Source organism: Rhinatrema bivittatum, chromosome 2 (genome assembly GCF_901001135.1).
Source record: "Rhinatrema bivittatum chromosome 2, aRhiBiv1.1, whole genome shotgun sequence".
Lineage (NCBI taxonomy): Eukaryota > Metazoa > Chordata > Amphibia > Gymnophiona > Rhinatrematidae > Rhinatrema > Rhinatrema bivittatum.
The window spans coordinates 488,649,016-488,670,504 of NC_042616.1; the positions used below are offsets into that span (position 1 = coordinate 488,649,016).

The following is a 21,489-nucleotide window of genomic DNA, read 5'->3' on the forward strand; positions in this document are numbered from 1 at the left end:
ATCCTGAAGGGTGTTCTGAGTTAATTATATTGATTTTGGGTTTGATTGTTGTCTGGAAAGGCTTTCATAAATAACCAGGTCTTTAGTCTTTTTCTAAAAGTTGGAAGGCAGGGTTCCTGTCTCAGGTCTGGAGGGATGGAATTCCACAATGTAGGTCCTGCTGTAGAGAATGCCCTGTCTCTAAGAGTCGTGTGGTGAAAGGTTTTAGCAGGGGGAACCTGTAGTGAATCTCTGTAGGACTCTCGGATTGGTCTGGCGGAGGTATGTTTTTTAAATGGGATTTGGAGGTTAAGCGGAGAGAGTTGATGAAAAGCTTTGTAAATGGTAATAGACTTATATAAGATTCTGTAATGAACTGGCAGCCAATGCAAGTCTTTGAGAATCGGAGTTATGTGTTCTCTTCTTCTTGTGTTTGTCAATATTCTTGCCGCAGTGTTCTGAACCATCTGAAGGGGTTTAGTGTGAGAAGCTGGTAGACCCAAAAGAATGGAATTGCAATAATCTAATTTAGAAAAGATTATTGATTGCAAGACTGTCCTGTAGTCGTGGGAGTGGAAAAGTGGTTTAATTCTTTTTAAGACATGCAGTTTATGAAAGCAGTCTTTAGTAGTTTGATTAACAAAAGATTTTAGATTTAGCCGATTATCAATGATGGCTCCTAAGTCTCTCACTTGTGATGTTTGAAAGCCGGTTGATGGATTTGAGGCGAGGTTACTGTTTTCAGGCGAAATTATGAGAAGTTCGGTTTTAGAAGTATTCAAGATTAGATTTAGACTGGATAGGAGGTTGTCAATTTTTAGGAGGCAATCTTCCCAGACTTTTATGGTTCTTGTAAGGGATTCTTTGATAGGGATGATAATCTGAACGTCATCTGCGTATAGATAATATTTGAGGTTCAGATTAGTTAATAGTTGACATAAAGGGAGGAGGTAAATGTTAAAGAGCGTGGGAGAAAGGGAGGAGCCCTGAGGAACTCCTAGCGTGGAAGGATAAAACTGAGATTCTTTGTTATGTATTTTGACTTTATATCCTCTGTTTCCCAAGAATGATTTGAACCAGGCCAGTGCGGCGCCTGTTATTCCGATGTTCGCTAGTTGCTTTATGAGGAGTGCGTGGTTAACAGTATCAAAGGCGGCAGATAGGTCGAGGAGTATCAGCAGGTAGGCATGACCTTTGTCCAGGCCCATGATGATGTAATCTGTTAGTGATATGAGAAGTGATTCCGTGCTTAAAGATTTACGGAAGCCATATTGAGGTGGGAGTAATATATTGTGGTCTTCAAGGTATTCTGATAGTCTGGCGTTAACTAATTTTTCCATTACCTTAGCAATGAACGGGAGGTTGGAGATTGGGCGAAAGTTTGAGGGGTCTTTGGGATTTAAATTAGGTTTTTTTAAGAGGGGTTTGATGGAAGCAATTTTCAGGTCATCTGGATAGATTCCTTGTGTTAAGGAACAATTGATAATGTCAGTCAGGGCCTTAGAGATGGTATCTGGAATTAGTAGCAGTAGTTTGGAAGGGATATGGTCAAATGGGTGAGAGGAAGGTTTCATTCTTTTCAAAACTGAGATTGTCTCTGATGTTGCAATAGGATCGAAAGCTTGTATAGAAGAGCCTTTGCAAGGATGAAAGTATGTGCTGAATGGAGCTATGATGTTGGTTTTCAGCTGTGATTGCAGGTTGGAAATTTTGTTACTGAAGAAGCTGGCCAAATCCTCTGCTTTTTCGTGCGCTTGGTTGAGAGGGATGTCTGGTGGGTTGACTTGAGTTAAATTCGAAACGTAGGTAAAAAGGGCTTTTGAATCGAAAATGAGGTGATGGATTTTGTGAGCGTAGTAGTCCCTTTTTGTTTTTGATGTGGCGCTCTTGTATAGGTGGAGTGCAAGTTTGTAAGCTGAGAGGGAGGTCGTTGAAGGGGCTTTACGCCATTTATTTTCTTTTTGTCGAAGGGAGTGTTTGAATTTTTGAAGTTCTTGGTTAAACCAGGGTTGTCTTTTGTAGGCATTGTGTTTCTGTTTTTTTGTTGCCAGAGGACATAGTTTATTTGCTGCCGTTTCTGTAATGTTGGACCATGAGTGGAGAGCTGAGTTGGGGGTAGAGATGTCTAAGCGAGGGAGTTCTAGAACAAGGTGTTCGTGTAGTTCATCGGAAGAACAAAGATTTCTGTAGGTAAATTGAGGTTGAGGATTGTGTTTGATACTGGACTGTGCCAGCGAAAATGTGGTAGAGATTAATGCGTGGTCTGACCATGGAACTGATTTGCATATGGGTGGTTCTGAGTGTGAGATGCCTGAGTTTACAAAGATGAGATCCAAAATGTGTCCTGCTCTGTGTGTGGGGTTATTGATTATCTGTTTGAATCCCATGGCGGTCATGGCGTTTAGGAAAGATTCACAGTTAGTAGAAGGCAAGGGATCATCCACATGTAAGTTAAAATCTCCCAATATGATGGCTGGAGACTCAAGGTTTAGGTGGGTGGCTATTAATTCTAGAATGGGGGAGACGTCTGAGTCCAGAAGTCCTGGGGGGGCATAGACAAGAATGATTTGCAGAAGGTCGGATTTGAAGAAGCCGGCTTCAATTTTGGTAGTAGCGTAGATTGGGAATTGAGTAAGTCTCAGCTCTTTTTTAGCTACCAGGAGAATACTCCCACCCCTTTTTTTCTGTCTGGGAATAGAGAAGAAGTCGTGGGTATTAGTTGGGAGTTGGTTAATTAGTGCGGTGTCCGTATTCTTAAGTCATGTTTCCGTTATTGCACAGAGGTCCGGATTAGAGTCCAGTAGAAGGTCATTGAGTATTAGTGTTTTTTTTGTAAGAGATTGGGCGTTGAATAAAATCAAAGAGAAAAGAGCTAGGCCTAGAGTCTGTGTAAGAGGGGAAATCATGATTGGTATGAGTGATTTATAGGTATTTGGACGGGAAATCACTAAGGGATTTCCTGTGAGACAATGCCTATGTTGTAGAATTGGGATTGGGAGACCGGGAGGCATTGAAGCTTGTAGTTACTGTGTAGTTGGTTAGAGGAGAGATTGGTTGAGTTTGTAATATCCAAGAAGGGGTTGATGAGGATTTCTGGATGAGCGCTGGAAGAGCTCTGGATGATGAAGCGCGCTGGACGAGTGATAGATGTGTTGGCGCTGGAAAGGCACTGGATGAGTGAGCGTTGAATGCGTAGATGCTGGAAGAGCACTGGATGATGAGCGCTGGGTGAGTGAGCACTGGAAGAGTGCTGGGTGAGTGAGCACCGGAAGAGTGCTGGGTGAGTGAGCTCTGAGTGAATGCTGGAAAAGCGCTTGATGATGAGAGAGCGCTGGATGAGTGAGCGCAAGAAGAGCACTTGATGATGAAGAGCGCTGGAAGAGTGAGCGCAAGAAGAGCACTTGATGATGAAGAGCGCTGGAAGAGTGAGCGCAAGAAGAGCACTTGATGATGGTGAGTGCTGGAAGAGTGAGCGCAAGAAGAGCACTTGATGATGAAGAGCGCTGGAAGAGTGAGCGCAAGAAGAGCACTTGATGAAGAGCGCTGGATGAGTGAGCGCTGGATGAGTGAGCGCAAGAAGAGCACTTGATGATGAAGAGCGCTGGATGAGTGAGCGCTGGATGAGTGAGCGCAAGAAGAGCACTTGATGATGAAGAGCGCTGGATGAGTGAGCGCTGGATGATGAAGAGCGCTGGATGAGTGAGCGCAAGAAGAGCACTTGATGATGAAGAGCGCTGGATGAGTGAGCGCTGGATGAGTGAGCGCAAGAAGAGCACTTGATGATGAAGAGCGCTGGATGAGTGAGCGCAAGAAGAGCACTTGATGATGAAGAGCGCTGGATGAGTGAGCGCTGGATGAGTGAGCGCAAGAAGAGCACTTGATGATGAAGAGCGCTGGATGAGTGAGCGCTGGATGAGTGAGCGCAAGAAGAGCACTTGATGATGAAGAGCGCTGGATGAGTGAGCGCTGGATGATGAAGAGCGCTGGATGAGTGAGCGCTGGATGATGAAGAGCACTGGATGAGTGAGCGCAAGAAGAGCACTTGATGATGAAGAGCGCTGGATGAGTGAGCGCTGGATGATGAAGAGCGCTGGATGAGTGAGCGCAAGAAGAGCACTTGATGATGAAGAGCGCTGGATGAGTGAGCGCTGGAAGAGTGAGCGCTGGAAGAGTGAGCGCTGGATGAGTGAGCGCTGGATGATGAAGAGCGCTGGATGATGAAGAGCGCTGGATGATGAAGAGCGCTGGATGATGAAGAGCGCTGGATGATGAAGAGCGCTGGATGAGTGAGCACTGGATGAGTGAGCACTGGATGAGTGAGCACTGGATGAGTGAGCGCTGGATGAGTGAGCGCTGGATGTGTGCTGGCTGCTAAGCGCTGGATGAAAGCAGGTGAGTTGGGGATGGATGGTATGAGACACTGCGGTGGCAAGTCTGAGTTGTGGATGTATGGGTTTTTGTTGGATCCTCACATTAACCTCACAAAGCGGCTCACAAAGGGGCGCACTAAGGGGCAAGCCCCTTAGGTCGCGCTCCTTCGGGCGCGCGACGCCGCCGGTAGTTTCTTGAAATTTAAAGTCCACGATGGCGCCCTCTGATAGGCCGGGTGCCTGTCGGGGGCGCGGCAAAAACTCACCGAGGGAGGAAATGAAGGGCGCTTCCTTCTCTGTTTCTTCGTTGTTTGTTTTATATTTATTTATATATTTTGCTTCCGCCTCCTCTGCACGGCTCACTAATTGGGGAAGCGGGCGGGCTCCTGCCCCGACTGGGCCTCTGGAGCCCCGGCAGAGAGGTAGACAAGACAAGACAGCAAGACCTCCCTCACCTCTCCTCAGCGCTTTCCAATTCCAAACATACTCAATACTAACAACTAGATCATGGGACCCACCACAGAAATACATGACTTCAAATCCACATTTAACAGTCTTTTCCTTAATCCTTAATTCTGCTGTTAAAGACATTGCAAAACAACATTCCTCAGATTTTTAAATGGAACACATGACAGCTGAGCATGACCTTCACATCTGGAAAATATTAGCACTCTATAGTCTAGTTCTGCTTTGTTTCACTTATGATTTTTGTAATGAGGTTTCATCTTGTGGCCCAACTATAGGTCTTCTACATCCTTGTACTTAGGTGCTATCAACAGGTGGGGGTCGTCTAGGGCTTAGAGCTTTCTAGCAACTTTCACTTTTAGTTACTAACATCTATTTCTCAATTGGTTTTTACCACTTGTAAATACAAAAAGGTGGACATCATGATGAAAAACCCTCAAGAAATGCTAATCTTCCCCCCTCATTGTGAAGTAACTTAAGAACAACTGAAGTCCCACTAAACATAATACCAGTGAAAACAGTTATGACAGAATCATCTTTTCCAGCTTCTTCAAGTGCCTGCATAATTTCATTGTACATCTGCAACAAATAATAAAGGAAAAGTTAGAATGAAAAAAAAAATCCCACATGTAACATGCAAAAATGTTTAATATAGGTTATTGCTTCTTTTTTTATGTAACATATTTCATGATTTCCTTGCATTAAGTTCATGTCTTATAAATGTTGTAAATACTAATAAAAAATAAAGAAAACCCCACTATGAGCAGTTGAAACTTGAAATGGGTATAAGATGTTTTAGAACATGAGAAATCTGTTTACAGATGTATGTGAAAAATGTTGATGTCGCCACAGAATAGTTTTGGTGGAGACTCTAGACAGAAATGCTTAACAAGGCAAAGAAAGAGCAAATACATATTGAGGAGTTGGGGGGAGGGACAGAAGGGAGATCAAGTCAGTGGTGGTGGTAATGCACAGGCTATAGCAAGATATTTTAAGGACAGGGCAAGATGTCAATTTCATTACCATGGCTTACTGTCTGAAATATAAAACATCAAGGTAAAATTAGTTCTTACCTGATAATTTCCTTTCCTTGAGTCCAGTCAAACCAATCCAGATGAATGGGTTATGCCCACCAACCAGCAGATGGAGACAGAGAACAACAGGTGCATTGACACCATCCCTTATATGCATCCCTGCTGACCTCAGCCTGCCAGTATTATCTGTAACAAGTTAACTTTGGACAAATAACTAATACATTTTAAAACTCAATTAACTCTCTTTCATTGCTTTCCAATCAAAAGACTGTCACAAGAAAAAATTAACATACAGGAAGCAGAAACAAGAACTTGAATCTGTAGAGCACTTACCTACTCAGCTGAATAAATTATATAATTCTTCCCTTACTATATCATCCAACTGAAAGACCTGAAAAGTTTGGCAGCATAGGGCGGGTTTTGAACTGATTTGACTGGACTCAAGGAAAGAAATTTATAAGGTAAGAACTAATTTCACCTTCCTCATCATCCCGTCAGATCAATCCAGATGAATGAGACATACCCAAGCTATTCCTGATTAGAATGAGACCCTGCCATTTGTAACATGGCACAGAGTGGACCCTTGACAAATGTGAGGAAGGACACTGCAAGGTGGCTCTCTCTCAAGTGGCAGGCTGCAGGCAGAGCAATAGTAGTCTAAGACCGAGCTGATGTCGTGGCAGGCAGCAGGCAAATTGAGGCCAGTGTCCGGTCTAAAATCAGTAACTGATGATCAAAGCCAAGGAGGAGACGACCAGGGAGACACAGGAAGGCAGGCACACGACAAAGTAGGAACAAGGCAGGAGGATTGGAACACAGCAGGACAGGAACAAGGCAGAACATGAAGCAACTAGCACTTCAGACAGAGGCACAGCAGGAGACCTGTTGCTGAGGCATTGGGTGGTAGTACTGAGCTTCCTTTAATACTACAGTTGAGATAACATCATCAGTCAGCGCCCACAAGAAGTGCTGGCTGTATGGCCTATAAAAAGGGCTTCAGGAAGTGCAGGTGGTTTCAATCAGGCTGTAGGATGCAGCTTGCTGCAGGAAGCTATGCCGGGAATGTCTGGAGGTAAAGGGGCATTACAGTATCTCCCCCCCCTCCCCAAAGACCCCTCCTCCCTAGAGCTGAGCCTATGGGGGAAGAGCTTGTGGAATTTCCTGATTAACGAGCTTGGACATGTTCCACAAGTTCCCAGGAGCATTGCTTAGGTCGATAACCCTCCCATTTGATCAGAAAATGGAGTTTTCCTCTGACGAGTTTGGAGTCCATGGTATCCCTAAACTTGGTATTCAGCATCCAAATCCATGGTGACTAATGAGGGCGGACAGTCTTTTTTGTGTAACGCTTGAACACTGCTGATTTGAGAAGAGATGTGGAAAACACTGGGGATCCGTAAGGATGGTGGTAATTTCAGTTTATAGACATTCTGATATTCCCTGGAAGAAGGCTGCTATCTATGCCTACTCATTCCAATCCAATTCTGCTGCTAGCATGCAGAATTGCACCGCATTGGTCATGCTGGAGGCAAAGTTCTGTGGCAGATCAGGAGTCTCAAGTAGGCTTGTCAAAGACTCTTCAGAAGGTTGCCAGGAAGAGGTGGAGAGAAGTCATGCAGGGGTCCTTTCTCTCCCAAAATAGAGAGGCCCAAAGCCAACGCAGATCCTGTGAGCAAGATAATAAAGGCAACCTTGGCTCTCTCAGAAGCAAAAATTAGCCAGTTGTAACTCAAAGTGAATTTCTGTTTTGCTAAGAAAACCCCAACAGGCTTTTGAGTTTCTATCATATAACGGGGCACGGGTAGATGGAGAGAACCTATAGGTAGAGGCACAGGTCACAAGGCAGACGGTGAAGGAGGTGGCAAAGGAGGACTAACTGACCTGAGTCTGCAGATGATCCAGTCTAGTAGAGAGGACCTGCAGGGTTTGCATGTTCTGGGCCTGGTTTGTGTATTGCTGCTGGTTGGCCTAGGAGAGGTCCCGCAGGAAATCCAGCAGGGGAACATCAACTGGGTCCATGACCTCAGCAATCTCTAACACGGCACGGAGTGGACCCTTGGGTCAATGTGAGAAGGGAGTACTGTGAGTTGGATCCTCCCATGTGGCAGGCTGCAGGCTAAAGTAGTGCAAGGGTAGTGAAAGTCAAAGCTGATGTCATGGCAGGTGACAGGCAAGGTGAGGTCAGTGTCCGGTCTGAGGTCAAGGCAGGCAGCTGGCAAATGCGTAGTTGAAATCCAGGCAGGTTCTTGGCAGGCAGCAGGCAAGGCAAGGTCAGTGTCTGGTCCAAGGTCAGCCAATTGTAGCTCAAAGCCAAGGAGACGAAGGCAGGACTGGATGGGAAGACTGGCACATGACAAGGTAGGAAACAAGGCAGGAGGACTGAAACATGGCAGGACAGGAACAATGCAGGAACCCGAAATAACTAGTGTAAAAGGAAGCTCAGTACTACGGCACTGGGTGGTAGTACTGAGCTTCCTTTTACACTAGAGACGTGATGACAGCAACAGTCATCTGTCACAGGAAGAGCTAGTTATATGGCCTATAAAAGGGCTTCAGGAAGTGCAGGTGGTTTCTACCAGGCCCTAGGATGCAGCACACCACTGGAAGCTATGCCGGAAATGTCTGGAGGTAAGGGGCATTACACTGTTCTCAATACTTCAAAGGCAAACAAAACCTCTACCCTGCCACTCAAATCAGAGCAATAATGCTTACAGAATGAATGCAAGGAAGATCAAGCTGCTACCTTAACCAAATTCGGGGGAGATGTCAATAGTCTTCCCTAAATCCTACCTGGAAGGAAACCTAAGGCTGCCACCTGAACCTGAAGGGAATTATAGGCCAAACCATAAGCGAAACGGCTTTGCAAAAAAAACCAAACACCAAAAAAAAACCCTTGAATTTGTGGAACATCCACTTTCAAAGGCTGCACCTTGTTCTGTAAACACCAGGATTCAAAGACTTTCCACACTCGGACATAAGCCAAAATCGTGAAGGCTGCCTTGCCTGAAGCAAAGTCGCAATCACAAGCTCCCAGAGGGGGCACTGGAACAATGGTGCGCAGGAGCTGCAGCCATTGCAAAGTCCCCGCAGCGCCTCTTGCTTGGCCCGGGAGACGCAGTGGGAGATTACAAAGGCGTCCCTGAGTAGACGAGAAAATTCCAAGGCTTAGCCTTCTCTCACCACCTCCAGGACCCACTGGCCCAATGTGATCTTGGTCCACTCCTCTTAAAAGTGGGACAGCCTTCCTCTACTAGCCTCTGGAGAGGAGCGGACCAGCCTGCCTTCAATGACCAATCTTACTTCCACCTCCCCCTTGGGTCTTACCATCCCTTGGAGGCCTGTCTGAACTCTTTTTTTGCACTGCCGGCCCCGTACTCCTGCTAACGTGAAATCACCTCACTTCTCAGAATCGAGCTCGTGGAGTAAAAAAAAAAAAAAAAACAAACAAACCTTGGGGGCTTTCTTGTCCTCAGGCAACTTATTACCTTTCGACTCCCCCAATTGCTTCATGAGTTGCTGCAAATTCTGTCCAAATAGCAGCTTTCCCTTGAAAAGGGAGGTGTGATAGCTACGCATCCGACCAATTTTATAGCCATAGGAGTCTCCTTGCAGCTACCGCCGAGACCCTACCTCTAGCAGAAGTCCGGATCATATCATACTGAGCATCAGCCAAAGAGGCCACTCTCACCTCCAAGCGGGTTGTCTGCACTGCCTCAGCCACAATCCCTTACCGCTTGCCATGTGCTTTCTGCACCCAGCACACATAGGCTCTCTGCATCAAACTTCCGCACACCGCAACACGCGAAACCTCAAACAGTCTTTGAGCAGGATCTCCAGTTTCCAAGCCTGGACATCTTTTAGAGCTGCCGCTCCGGCTACTGGAATGGATGTTTTCTTAGTGACCGCCAATGCGGCTGCATTCTCCTTGGGAACTCTCCAGAAGTCCAAGATCTGCTCCAACCAGGGGTATAGCTTCGCCATAGCTCCCGCTACCTCCAGGTCCGCCTCGGGATATTCCCCCTCCCGATCTACCAGCTTCTTCACTGTCGTTGGGAACAGAAAGACCTTGGGGGGGGGGGTGTCTCCTTAATCCCCCCAGGACTGGGTTACCCCTTCATTATCCAAGTCCTCCCAGGTTTGTTCTGGCAAGGGATATAGCTTAGCCATTGCTCTTGCTACCTTCAGGCCCGCTTCGGGAGACTCCCACTCCCGATCTACTAACTTCTTCACCTTCTTGGGTAAAAGAAAAACCGCCTTAGGAGGCCCCCACAGTCTTTCCAGGGCCAGGTTCACCCCTAATCCACAAGTCTTCCAACACCTGGGGAGCCAGTGGACCTAATTCCTCCCTGCAGAACAAACTACCCGAGAGTAGTCACCCTCAGCAGTCGGGATTTCATTCAAAAAGATCCACTAAATTGCTGACTGGGTCCTTGTCCGGCTCCACCGCAGTCCCCTGCCACTGATTGGGCCCCATCTGACTTGCCTGATGTGTCCCCGTCCTCAGCTGTGGACCATTCCACCCCAAGGAGACATAGGATCCCTCCAGAGCCCACCTGCTTTCCCCACCAAGGCTTTTTAGTCACAAGGGGTTTCCTGGGAAGCGGCCGCCTGGATCCTGCCTCCTTCTCAGCCAAATAGGCCTTGTGAAGAAGCAGCACAAGATCCACTGAAAACTGATCCGAATCTGAAGAGGATCGATCCTGCCCATCGTTCCCCTGTCCCTGCCACCAGCAGGGCTTAAATCAACAAGCAAAAGCAGGGGAGGAGAGTTCTGAAGCAGCCTCTTAGTTCCTGTCATGTGCTCTCAAAATGGCCACCGGTGCCTCCAACCCCTCCCCTGGGGCCTGCAGCACCGGCCCGGCTAACCGCATGGTCCAACCACCCCGATAGGCCCATGGAGGTCCCAGCCCCTCCCAAGGCACCCTCCACACACAATGCAGTTGTACTGAGTCGAACTACTGCCACACCGCAGCAACTTTTCCTGCGCTAAGCAGGCATCAGCCTGAATCATGGTCAGGCCTAAAAATAGCCCCGTCTCTGAACAAACCCCACCGGCGGCGTGTCCCTGATGCTAAGCGAGCCCCCGACCCAGCAAATCGGGAGGTTTTTGCCTTCACTCACCCGGCCTTGCCTCCCGGCATCTCAGCACCTGAGCAGCTCCCTTCACAGCGTCTTTTTTTTTTTTTTTTTTAAAGGCACAGACACCGAATAAAGGAAATAACCAAAAAACAAGGAAAGCACAAAGAAAAGGGCAACTTCCCTGCTTCTGGATGCGGAGAAAGCAGACTCTGGAGGTGAGGACTTGAGGGGGTTAGGGAACCAGGACCCCTGGCTTTCACCTCCCCTGACCGATAAGGGCTGAGCTAGCTCAGGGGTCACCTACCCCCCCGCTTGCCCTGCTCTACTCAAGGGATGGCCCACGAAGAAACCTAACGCACCGGGGAGCCTTCCAAGAATCTTCTGTCTTCCTTTTTTTTTTTTTTTAATCAAACTCCCGACTGCAGGTTTGCCCCTCTACCATCTGCTGGAGATAGAGAAATACTGAGGGACTGCAGGTGGCACTCTTGGTTATGCAGCAGTACCTCAAAGTTTTTATTCTCTGCCTCCATCTGCTGGTAGGGATGCATAAACCCACTTGTCTGGACTGATCCGGGGTACGAACAGGAATATCAGTTTAAAAACAGAAATATTAAATATGTCACACAGGCAGTGTCTGTCTACATCCCAGTTCAGTAAAAGACTGAAGGCTCTCCTGACTTTGTTTCTTTGAGGTTATTACATTCTAACCTTCCCCACAAGGAAAGCTGAGATGGATGCATTTTAGGGTCTGGCAGAGGATTTTTAGCATTCTAAAGAAGAGAGGAGGCCACATCAGTAGCAGATGGACCTTTAGATGTTGATGAATCTAAGTAAGGAACATTTATGCTAGATATCAGTATAAAGAGTAAGATTTCCCCTCATTTACTTTACTAGTGGCTTGTTATAGTATCTTCCTTACTAAGGAGCTCTCAAGTGCCATTTACCCCCAGAGGTGGGAAGACTCAGACAGAAACCTAAAAAAAAAAGTGTCTATATGCTGACTTTCTTTTTCTCTGGGTTGATAAGAGGAGCAAGGAATGTAATAAGAGATATTAAACAGCTCAGATTAATCTGTCAAATTGCTATTTGAAGTGTGATGATTTGTGTTCATATAATACTGACCCCTAGATTCAACAAAATGCGTTAATGCATTGATAACGCCCGCGTTAAGAAAAAGGGGCATGTTTAGGGAAATGTTAGAGTTACCACACCATGCAGTAACTTACTGCTGCACATCAGTAGTATCGCATGGTGCGGTAAACTTAGCGCAACCTTAGAGAGAGAGAGAGAGAGCGCGAGCGAGAGGTGGTTTAAGGGCCAGTTTCTCATGTAGAGTGAGCGAACAGAATAGTACACCTGTGAAGATTTAATGTCATTTGGAGTAAGGAAAGTCTCATAAATATGAAATTTCTATTATGTTCTCTCACCCTAGCTTTGATTTTTTATGGACTGTTCACTTATTTTGCAACACACCTGTTGGATTGATAAAATATATTTCACCCATAAGAATTCTTGAACTGACCATTTTACCTGCGTAGTGATCGCATTTTTCTTCTGCGGACGGTTTAGCATGATCTTTGTGATATTATCTTGGGTGATAACCTCTAGTGTTTGATATTTGCTTTTGCTGTCAGAGGCTGTCTTCTCATTAGGGGACTTCATGGAGACCAAACTGGATACAAGTTCAATATAGGCCTGCCTAGCATTATCCTATAGGGGAGAGAAGAAAAAAACTCCACTATAATTATATACTTCATTCCACATACTGCACACATGAATCCAACCATCACAACCATGTCTGAAAGCAGATTGTTTCCTGGGTGAAATAAAACTGTCATGTTCCTTCAGTTTTATTAGACTAAATTTAAGATGGCTTTATTTCAGAGGAGGAAAGCTCTGAAAATTGGATCACCCACATCACATTTATCCTGGGAAACAATGACAAAAAATGTAGTCCCTGAAACAATTTACTGCATCAGGAAACATAAGGTCATGATACTGGACCACCACCAGGAGGCATAGCCTACAGCAACTCGGCTGGTTCTGTTTACTGAAGGCTTTCACATATTTTCTAGCTACCGGATTCTCTGCAAGCTTTGCTTTCATTGGATTACAATAATTCTTGCACATGAGCTTGCCAAACTCAGACATCATAAAAAGGGGCCTATATGATCTTTAAAGTTCATGCTCAATATCATCTTTGGCTAATGCTAAAGTTGAGTGGAATCACACCCTGCAAAGACTCCAGTTTCCTCCACACGGGCATCTATGGTAAAACTTCACTGTAAATACGTTAGAGGGTTTTGGGGTTTGTTTTTTTTAGCTAGGGTCAAGAAAAGGTGCTATGAGTTTTTCCATTCAGAATTGACTTTGATGCAGTCATCCATGAAAACCACAAACACAGTAAGATATTGTGTGGTTTTATTTAAGTATATTCTAGAGTCCATGCTGTTACCCTCTAAGCACCCTCTAAGCACCCTCCATGCTGTTACCCTCTAAGCACCTCTAACCCTCTAAGCACCTTGGGGTGATACTGGAAAGATCACTGCATGGTGCCATAAGGCTCTCTGCAAGTTGTTTCCATTGTGGTCTATAAAACACTGGTGGTGTGGAACAGGAGGTGCTGTACAGAACTCATTAGGAAATTAAAATACAACACACTTTTGTATTTATTAGCGCACAGGAATTCTGAAATCAAGGAGCTTAAGTGTTTGTGGATTGCTGCCCCAAAATATCTATGGAAGAGTGAGATGTCCTGTCCTGCTGGGTACTTTAAAAAAAAAAAAAAAAAAAAAAAAAAAAAAAAACAAACAACTCAGAACCACTAATGGTAGAAATATCTCATGACTATGGAAAAGATCTACCAAACACACATTGACCTAAGAAACCATTTATTGAAAAAAAAAATGTAGACACTTCATGATTAATGGAATATGAATGATTCCCCATTATAATCAGTGGTCTCCTAAATATTTCTGCTGTCTTGCTGGGTGCCAGGAATCACTCTGCTGACTTAATGTCATCTTGTCCTTCACTTAGAAAACCTGGTGGCCGAATCACTTCATTTGTGTGCCACTGGCCATTGCATTTCTGCTACATTGTTTTTGAAGCTTGGTGATCACATGTTAATGAAAAAGAGTCACCAAAATATACATTTTTTTTAATTTACTGTATATTGTTGCTTAGTAATTACATACAAAAAGATCATAATCCAGGGTTGGCCAACTCTAGTCCTCAAGAGCCCCAAACAGGCCTGGTTTTCAGGATATCCACAATGAATATGCACGAGATAGATTTGCATGCACTACCTCCACTGTAAGCAAATTTATCTCGTGCATATTCATTGTGGATATCCTGACAACCTGGCCTGTTTTGGCTCTCAATGCCCTCCCCTAGCCACTCCTGGGATAAGTCCATTTTATTTTTAAAAAATAATAAAATGTACCCTTAAAAAACAGCAAGCTAGTACTGAAGAATGACAGGTGCCTGTAACAATTTCTGTTTTTCAATATTTAAATTTGAATAACTGATGGGGCTGGTGTAAAAGGTCCAGGATAAGCCTTAAACAAAAGGGTACATTTTCAATAATTTATTTATTTTTAATTTTTATATACTGATGTTCCTGTATAAAATACATCTCACACCGGTTTACAAGTAACTAAAATTGTTGCCTCAGGGGTGGGATACATTGTAATAAGGGACATCACAACAAAAATCAGGTATGTATTTTTCAGCCTGCACAAACCAACCTGATATTCAAACATACACTGCCTGCATAGTTTGTGTTTGAAGATTGGGTTGTTATGCAGATGAAAAGTAGGCATCTACTCTTTGTATCGTCTTAAGGATGTAAAGTACGAACGTTGGGCTATGCGTGTAGCTTTTGCCCTCTACCAAATTATGCCCTCTCTAGAAAGCAGAGTTTCTAACCTGTAACAGGTGTTCTCCTAGGACAGCAGGATGTTAGTCTTCACACATGGGTTATTGGAGCTCGGCACAGAAAACTTATGTCAAAGTTTCTGGATCTTTGACTAGGTATGCTGAGCATGCCCAGCATGCCCCATACCACGCATTCATGCAGGGTCCCTCTTCAGACGCATAACAGAATTATAAGAAAATTGAAAACATAAGGAAAAACCCAACTCCGTGGGGTGGTGGGCATGTTTTGCAAGTACTAACATCCTGCTGACCTCGGGAGAACACCTATTTCAGGTAAGCAACTCTACTTTCTCCTGACAAGCAGGATGGTAACCCTCACACTTGGGTGAATCCTTAGCTACAGGCTACTTCCCAAAACAAAAGGGGACCAAACATACCAACCAGGTGCCAACGGGCACAACCACCACAGTGCTATTGGTAACAGCATGGGAGACAGCCTGAACCCAAACAATGGGCCCTGGGCAGGGAGAGTTGGGTTCTACATCTCGAAGAGATTCCTGAGGACAGACTGGCCAAACCTACTGTCACGTTGGCCATCCCTATCCAGACAGTAATGGGATGCAAATATGTGGAGAGAACTCCACGTCGCAGCCCTGCAGATCTCCTTCATGGGAACTGCTCGCAAGTGGGCCACCAAAGTTAACATGATTGACAGAAATAAGCCCTGTCATGACCCCCAAGATGCAGTCCCGCCTGGGCATAACACAAGGAGGTGCAATCTGCTAGCCAACTGGATAGTGTCTGTTTGGCAATGGCAACTCCCAACCTATTCCTATCAAAAGAAATGAAAAGGTGGGTGGACTGTCTATGGGTTTCTCTCCGCTCCAGATAGAAGGCTAAGGCTCTCTTGCAGTCCAAACTGTGCATTGCTCGTTCGCCTTGGTGCGAATGGAATCTGGGAAAGAATGTTGCCAAGACAACTGACTGGTTAAGATGGAAATCCGTCAATACCTTAGGTAGGAACTTACGGTGCATACGCAAGACCACCCTCTTCATGAAAAAAAATTAGCGTAATATGAATAAGTCACTAAGGCCTGGAGCTTGCTGATCCTGCACGCTGAGGTGACCACCTCCAAAAATATGACCTTCCAGGTCAGGTACTTCAGGTCACAGGAGTGCAGTGGCTCAAAAGGACACTTTCAACAGCTGAATGAGCATCACATTGAAGTCCCAAGATTCAGTTGAAGCCTCTGGTAAGGCCTCCCGCTGTAGCAGGCCCCACATGAAATGTACAACTATAGGCTGTACAGAGATGGGCGTACCATCTTCACCATGGTGGTATGTGCCAATTGCACTCAGATGAACTCTAATGGAGTTGGTTTTCAAGCTAGCCTGCAATAGGTGTAGAAGGTAATCAAGCAGTTTTATGTGGAGCAGGAGAACAGATCCAGGGCCTTCTGCTCAAACCATACGGAAAAACATCCTCCATTTCAGTCCAAAGGACTTTCTAGTGGAAGGCTTTCTGGAAGCCAGCAGGACCCGAGACACATCCTCAGGGAGATCAAGCGGTTGTAGAATTAACTTCTCAACATCCAGGCTGTGAGCGACAGAGTCTGGAGGTTGGGATGCCACAACATGCCTTGGTCTTAAGTGATGAACTCTGGGGAAGTCCCCAGACCAAATCGGTTTCTGAACAGACAACTTCCGAAGAAGTGGAAACCAGACCTATCTTGGCCAATGAGGGGCTATGGGAATCATAGTTCCTTTGTCCTCATGAAGCGTCAAGAGAGTCTTCGCCATTAAGGGAATTGGAGGATACACTTACAGAAGAGCCTTGCCTCACTGGTGGCCAAAGGTGTCCGAGGCTGGTTTGCCATCTGTTCTCTACAGAGAGCAGAACAATCATCTTTCTGTTGCAGGGGGGACACGAACAGATCCACATCTGGGCTCCCCCAGAGGCAGAAGATCTGGGTCACTACTCCCTGGTCCAGAGACCACTCGCGGGGTCTGAAGGCACGACTCAGTCTGTCCGTTATCACATTCTCTGTTCCTGCCAGATACATGGCCCTGAGCACCATCCCATGGGACAGGGCCCAGGACCAGATGTGGACCACTTCCTGACACAAGAGATACGACCCTGTGCCTCCCTTCTTGTTGACATACCACATAGCTAATTGGTTGTCTAGATCAGGACAACTTTGTTGGATAGCCGGTCAGAAAACCCATAGTGCAAACCTGATCACCCAGAGCTCCAGGAAATTGATTTGACAAAAGTGCTTCCTGGATGTGGAGAGGCCTGGATGTGGAGCCCCTCTACATGACTCCCCACCACAGGGTGGACACATCCATGGTAAGGACAATTTGGGTAGGGGGACTTTGGAAGGACATTCCTCGTTCCAAATTTGAGAGTACCTGCCACCAGGACAAAGCATCCCAGAGAGAGGGGGTGATTCGGATGCGATCCTGGAGGCTCTGCATGGCCTGGTGCCACTGCGACCTCAGGGCCCACTGGGTTCTGCACATGTGCGAACGTGCCAAGGGAGTAACATGGACAGTTGCAGCCACAATTACAGTGGCCCTAGGAGTCTCAACATGTGCCGAGCTAACACCTGCTGGCTCTGTTGAATCACTCCTGCTACGGACATCAAGGTGACCACCTTGGACTGTGGCAGGAAGGCTTTTGCCTGAGACTTGTCTAGCAGTGCTCATGAAATCCAATTGAAGTGACAGGCTGAGATGGGACTTTGGGTAGTTGATGACGAACCCCTAGTGACTCCCAACACCCAGATGGTCAAGTGCATGGACCGAGTGGCTCCTGCTGAGTTGTGCTCTTGACCAGCCAATCATCCAGGTAAGGAAAAACGTGCACTTCCAGCCTGCAGAGGTGCGCCCCCACCACAGCCAGGCATTTTGTGAACACATGTGGGGCTGACAAGCCCGAACGGCAACACTCTATACTGGAATTGCTATTTTCCCCACCACAGATCTGAGATACTTCTGAGACTTGGGAAGATCTCGATGTGAGTGTACGAGTCCTTCAAATCGAGGGAGCATAGCCAGTCCCCTTTTTGAAAGAGGGGAATCAGGCTGCCTAAGGAAACCATCTCTTTTAGAAACTTGTTCAAGGCCCTCAGGTCTAGGAGGGGACGGAATCCCCCTATTCTTTGGAATCAGGAAGCACTGGGAGTAGAATCCCTGCCCTCTGCCTTGGTGGGACAGGTTTGACCGCTCTGGCCATTAAGAGGGTGGAGAGCTCCCATATTAGTATCTTCTGATGCACTATTGGCCCCCAAAATGGGCATGGAGGACAATTTGGCGAGACACCAAATAGGTTTAATTGGTACCTCTGATGGATGACAGACAGAACCCACTGGTCCAATGTTATACTGGGCCACTGATCCTCAAAGAATCATAGTCTGCCCTTGGGTACAGGTGGCTGGCTCAGCACATAGTTAAGCTCTGGAATTCACTGCCAGAGAATGTGGTTACAGCAGTTAGTGTAAATGGGTTTAAAAAAGGTTTGGATAAGTTTCTAGAGGAAAACTCCATAAACTATTATGCTAATTAATAAGCATAGTAGCTTATGATTTATCTAATGTTTGGTTACTTCCCAGGTTCTTATGACTTGGATTGGCCACTGTTGGAAACAGGATACTGGGCTTGATGGTCCCTTGGTCTGATCCAGTATGGCATATCTTATGTTCTTATGCTCCCTATGATCCAATCAAAACCCAATCCCGGGACTTGACAGCTCTCTGCTACCTGAGAAAACCAAGGGAGCTCATCCTCTGCAAACAGGAGCGAAGAGCTAGAGGATAGTACTTCCTCTGTCTTGCTGACCTCATTGAGGAGGAGGGTGGGTCCGAAGTGCTGGCAGAGAGAGTTCTTGGAGGGTCTCATAGTGGTCCCACAATTGGGCTACCACATCCCTCATCTTTTCTCCGAAGAGATTCTCTCCTATACAAGGCAAGTCAGTGAGCCTGTCCTATACGTCCTTCAGTTGGAGATACGAGGCCCGAAGCCATGCCATTCTGCGGGCGCCAATTCCCACTCCAGAGAATCTCGATGCCATTTCGAAAACATAGTAGTTTGTACAAACCTTGTTTTTTCCACATTCCAGGCCCTTGTGCACCAGCGACATGAAGGTATCTTGCTGCTGTTGAGGCAGCCTAGCAGCTGCTTCCTGCACTTGCTTACAGAGGTTCCACGAGTACTGGCTCATTTAGAGCTGGTAGGAGACAATGCGGGCAATAAGCATGGTTCCATGGAATACTTTCCTCCCATGAGTGTCTATCGCCCTGTGATCCTTCCCCGGGGCACCGAGCATAGGTGTGAGTGCTTGGCCTTCTTGAGAGCAGATTCAACCACCACCAATTGGTGTGACAGCTGACATTTCTCAAATCTGGTAGCCTTCTGGATGAGGTAAACCCATCCACCTTCCTGTCATGGGACGTACTGTGAGGGGGTGTTCCCAGGTCTTCAGCAGCAACTCCTTAAGGATCTCGTGCACTGGGACCGCCACAATCTCCTTAGGAGCCTCCATGAAGCGGAGGATTTCCAGCACCTTGTGCCTGTCTACTTCCTCCATCAACAAATGAAAACAGATGGACTCAGCCATTGCCAACAAATAACTTGCGAAGGTTAAGTCCTCTGGGGGAGACTTCCTTTTTTCCTCTGGAGGAGAAGGCTCTGATGGGAGATCCTCTTGAGTCCTCTGAGGAGGAATCGGCAGTGTCATCTCCCAGGGGTCTTATGGAGCCTCATCATCACTGCTGTCCACAGGGGATGATGACTTAGGTGCTCTGCCTTTGTCCAGAGGCATGGGCACCAGTGGCACCAGATCCAGCCCCAGCAGCACTGGATGGGTGGCTACAGGCCTCAGCATCCCTGTTGGCCTCTATGAAGCTTCCTCCTCGAAGGAACCAGCAACAAGCACCGTATCGGTCAGGGGAAAATTCAGTTTCCCTGTACGTACCAGGATCAGTCCAGACTGCTGGGTTATGCCTCCCTTCCAGCAGATGGAGTCAGAGAAACAAACCAAAAAGACACCCCTTATATATCCCGGTGTGCCACCTGCAATACCCCAGTATATCTCTGACTCCAGCAGATGAGAGAGAGACAATCTGCGGTCCTGATCCTCGCCATATTTCTACCTTTCTGGGGTACCAGGTTTGATTGGGGGGGGGGGGGGGGGGAATCTGCTATTGACTAGATAAATTTCATTAAAACAAAAAAAAAGTTTAGATTTATTAAAAAGTTAAAAAAAAAAAAAAAAAAGAAGGATAAAAGATATGGTCAGCGGCTATTGAAGGTCACGCAGGCAGGCACGGCAGGGCAATGCCCTGAGGCCATTTCCCGGAGTTAGTGCTGCTGCCCGGTGAGTTAGGGGGGAGTATTAAATCGGTGGGCCGATCCCTCTCCCCCCCCCCCCACTCATTCCCGGAGACGAATTATTCCTCCAGAAGGTGCTGATCGTTTTTATTTTTTACTGACAGGGATATAAAAAAAAAAAAAAAAGAAAAGGGATAATTTCTTTTTTCTATTTGGTCCCTGCCCGCTGCCCAGCACTTGCCTGCCGTTGCTCCAAGGTCTCTGGACGGGGTGGATTTTTTTTTCGCCCGGCTGCTCTTTTTTATTTTTTCCCGCGCTGAAATGCCGCGCGGTTCTGGCTGTGGGGCGTGTGGGGAGCCAGTGTCTCGGCTCTCGCATGGTGGTCTCGGCTCCCGGTGCATTCCCGGGGACGAGGGACAATCGCAGAGGCCGCATTCGCAGCATGGGGGACTGCGATCGCGCGCCCCCGAGCCGGAATCAGCATCTAACAAGTGGAGGCCGGCCTCCCCACCACGTGGCTTAGCAGCGGCGGCCATTTTACCTTCTTGGAGGCAGATGCAGGGCCAGATTCGGAGGGAGAGGATCTCCCTCCTTTATCCCTGCCGAATTTGAGCCCCCAGTGGTCCCGTGGCCGCAGCTCGATGCAGACCCTGCCTCTGCTTTTCCTCCGGGGGGGGGGGGGGGGGGGGGGGCTGGCCTTAAAGCGATGGCACCCTTTTTTGTTGCAATTTGTGCTGCTGCTTAATAAAGCCTACCTGGAGGCGGAGGCTGACTGGGAGACGCAGGAGACGTCTCCAGCAAAGCAAGTCAGACACGCTGAGGACAGGAAGGTCCTGCCCCTGCGGGACCCTCCAAGCCCTTACAGTACAGCCGGACCCCCCTGTATTGGATGTAGGCGATGCAGGCGATGTTGGGGATGACAGCACTCCCCTGGAAGGAGATGATCCTCAGGTGCTCCGCCTGTTCCGTAAGGAGGAGCTAGATCAGTTAATCCTGCTTGTTCTTTAGGAATTGGAGATCCCGGCCCCGCGGCGCGTGAGATGCGGTCTTAGTGGGGCTTCGTGAACCCCCCCTCGGCCATTTCCTTTGCATCCGAAGCTGTCCCAAATTTTGTCCCGGGAATGGGATGCGCCTGAGGCTACATTGTGAGTCAGCAGGGCCCTGGAGAACCTTTATCCCTTGCCAAATGAGACCTTGGAGCTTCTTAAGATCTCAAAGGTGGACTCTGCGACCGGCCATAGCTAAGCATACCACGATTCCCGTCACGGGAGGAGCGGCTCTTAAGGATTTACAGGATAGGAAGCTGGAAGTTTTGCTCAAGCGGATTTTTGAGTTTCTGCATTGGGAGTCCG

The 21,489-nt window shown here is 47.0% G+C and overlaps 1 protein-coding gene across 4 annotated transcripts in view; it reads right to left on the reverse strand.

Annotated features, from left to right (window-relative positions):
- Positions 1-21,489, reverse strand: part of ECI2 (enoyl-CoA delta isomerase 2) — a 133,220-nt gene that overhangs the window by 39,960 nt on the left and 71,771 nt on the right. For all 4 annotated transcript variants that reach the window (XM_029590576.1, XM_029590577.1, XM_029590575.1 and 1 more), the window contains 2 exons: positions 12,458-12,637; positions 5,324-5,393 (listed from right to left, as the gene is read on the reverse strand). In XM_029590576.1, the coding sequence (XP_029446436.1) occupies positions 5,324-5,393; positions 12,458-12,637 (250 nt within the window). The remainder of the gene's footprint in view (positions 1-5,323; positions 5,394-12,457; positions 12,638-21,489) is intronic.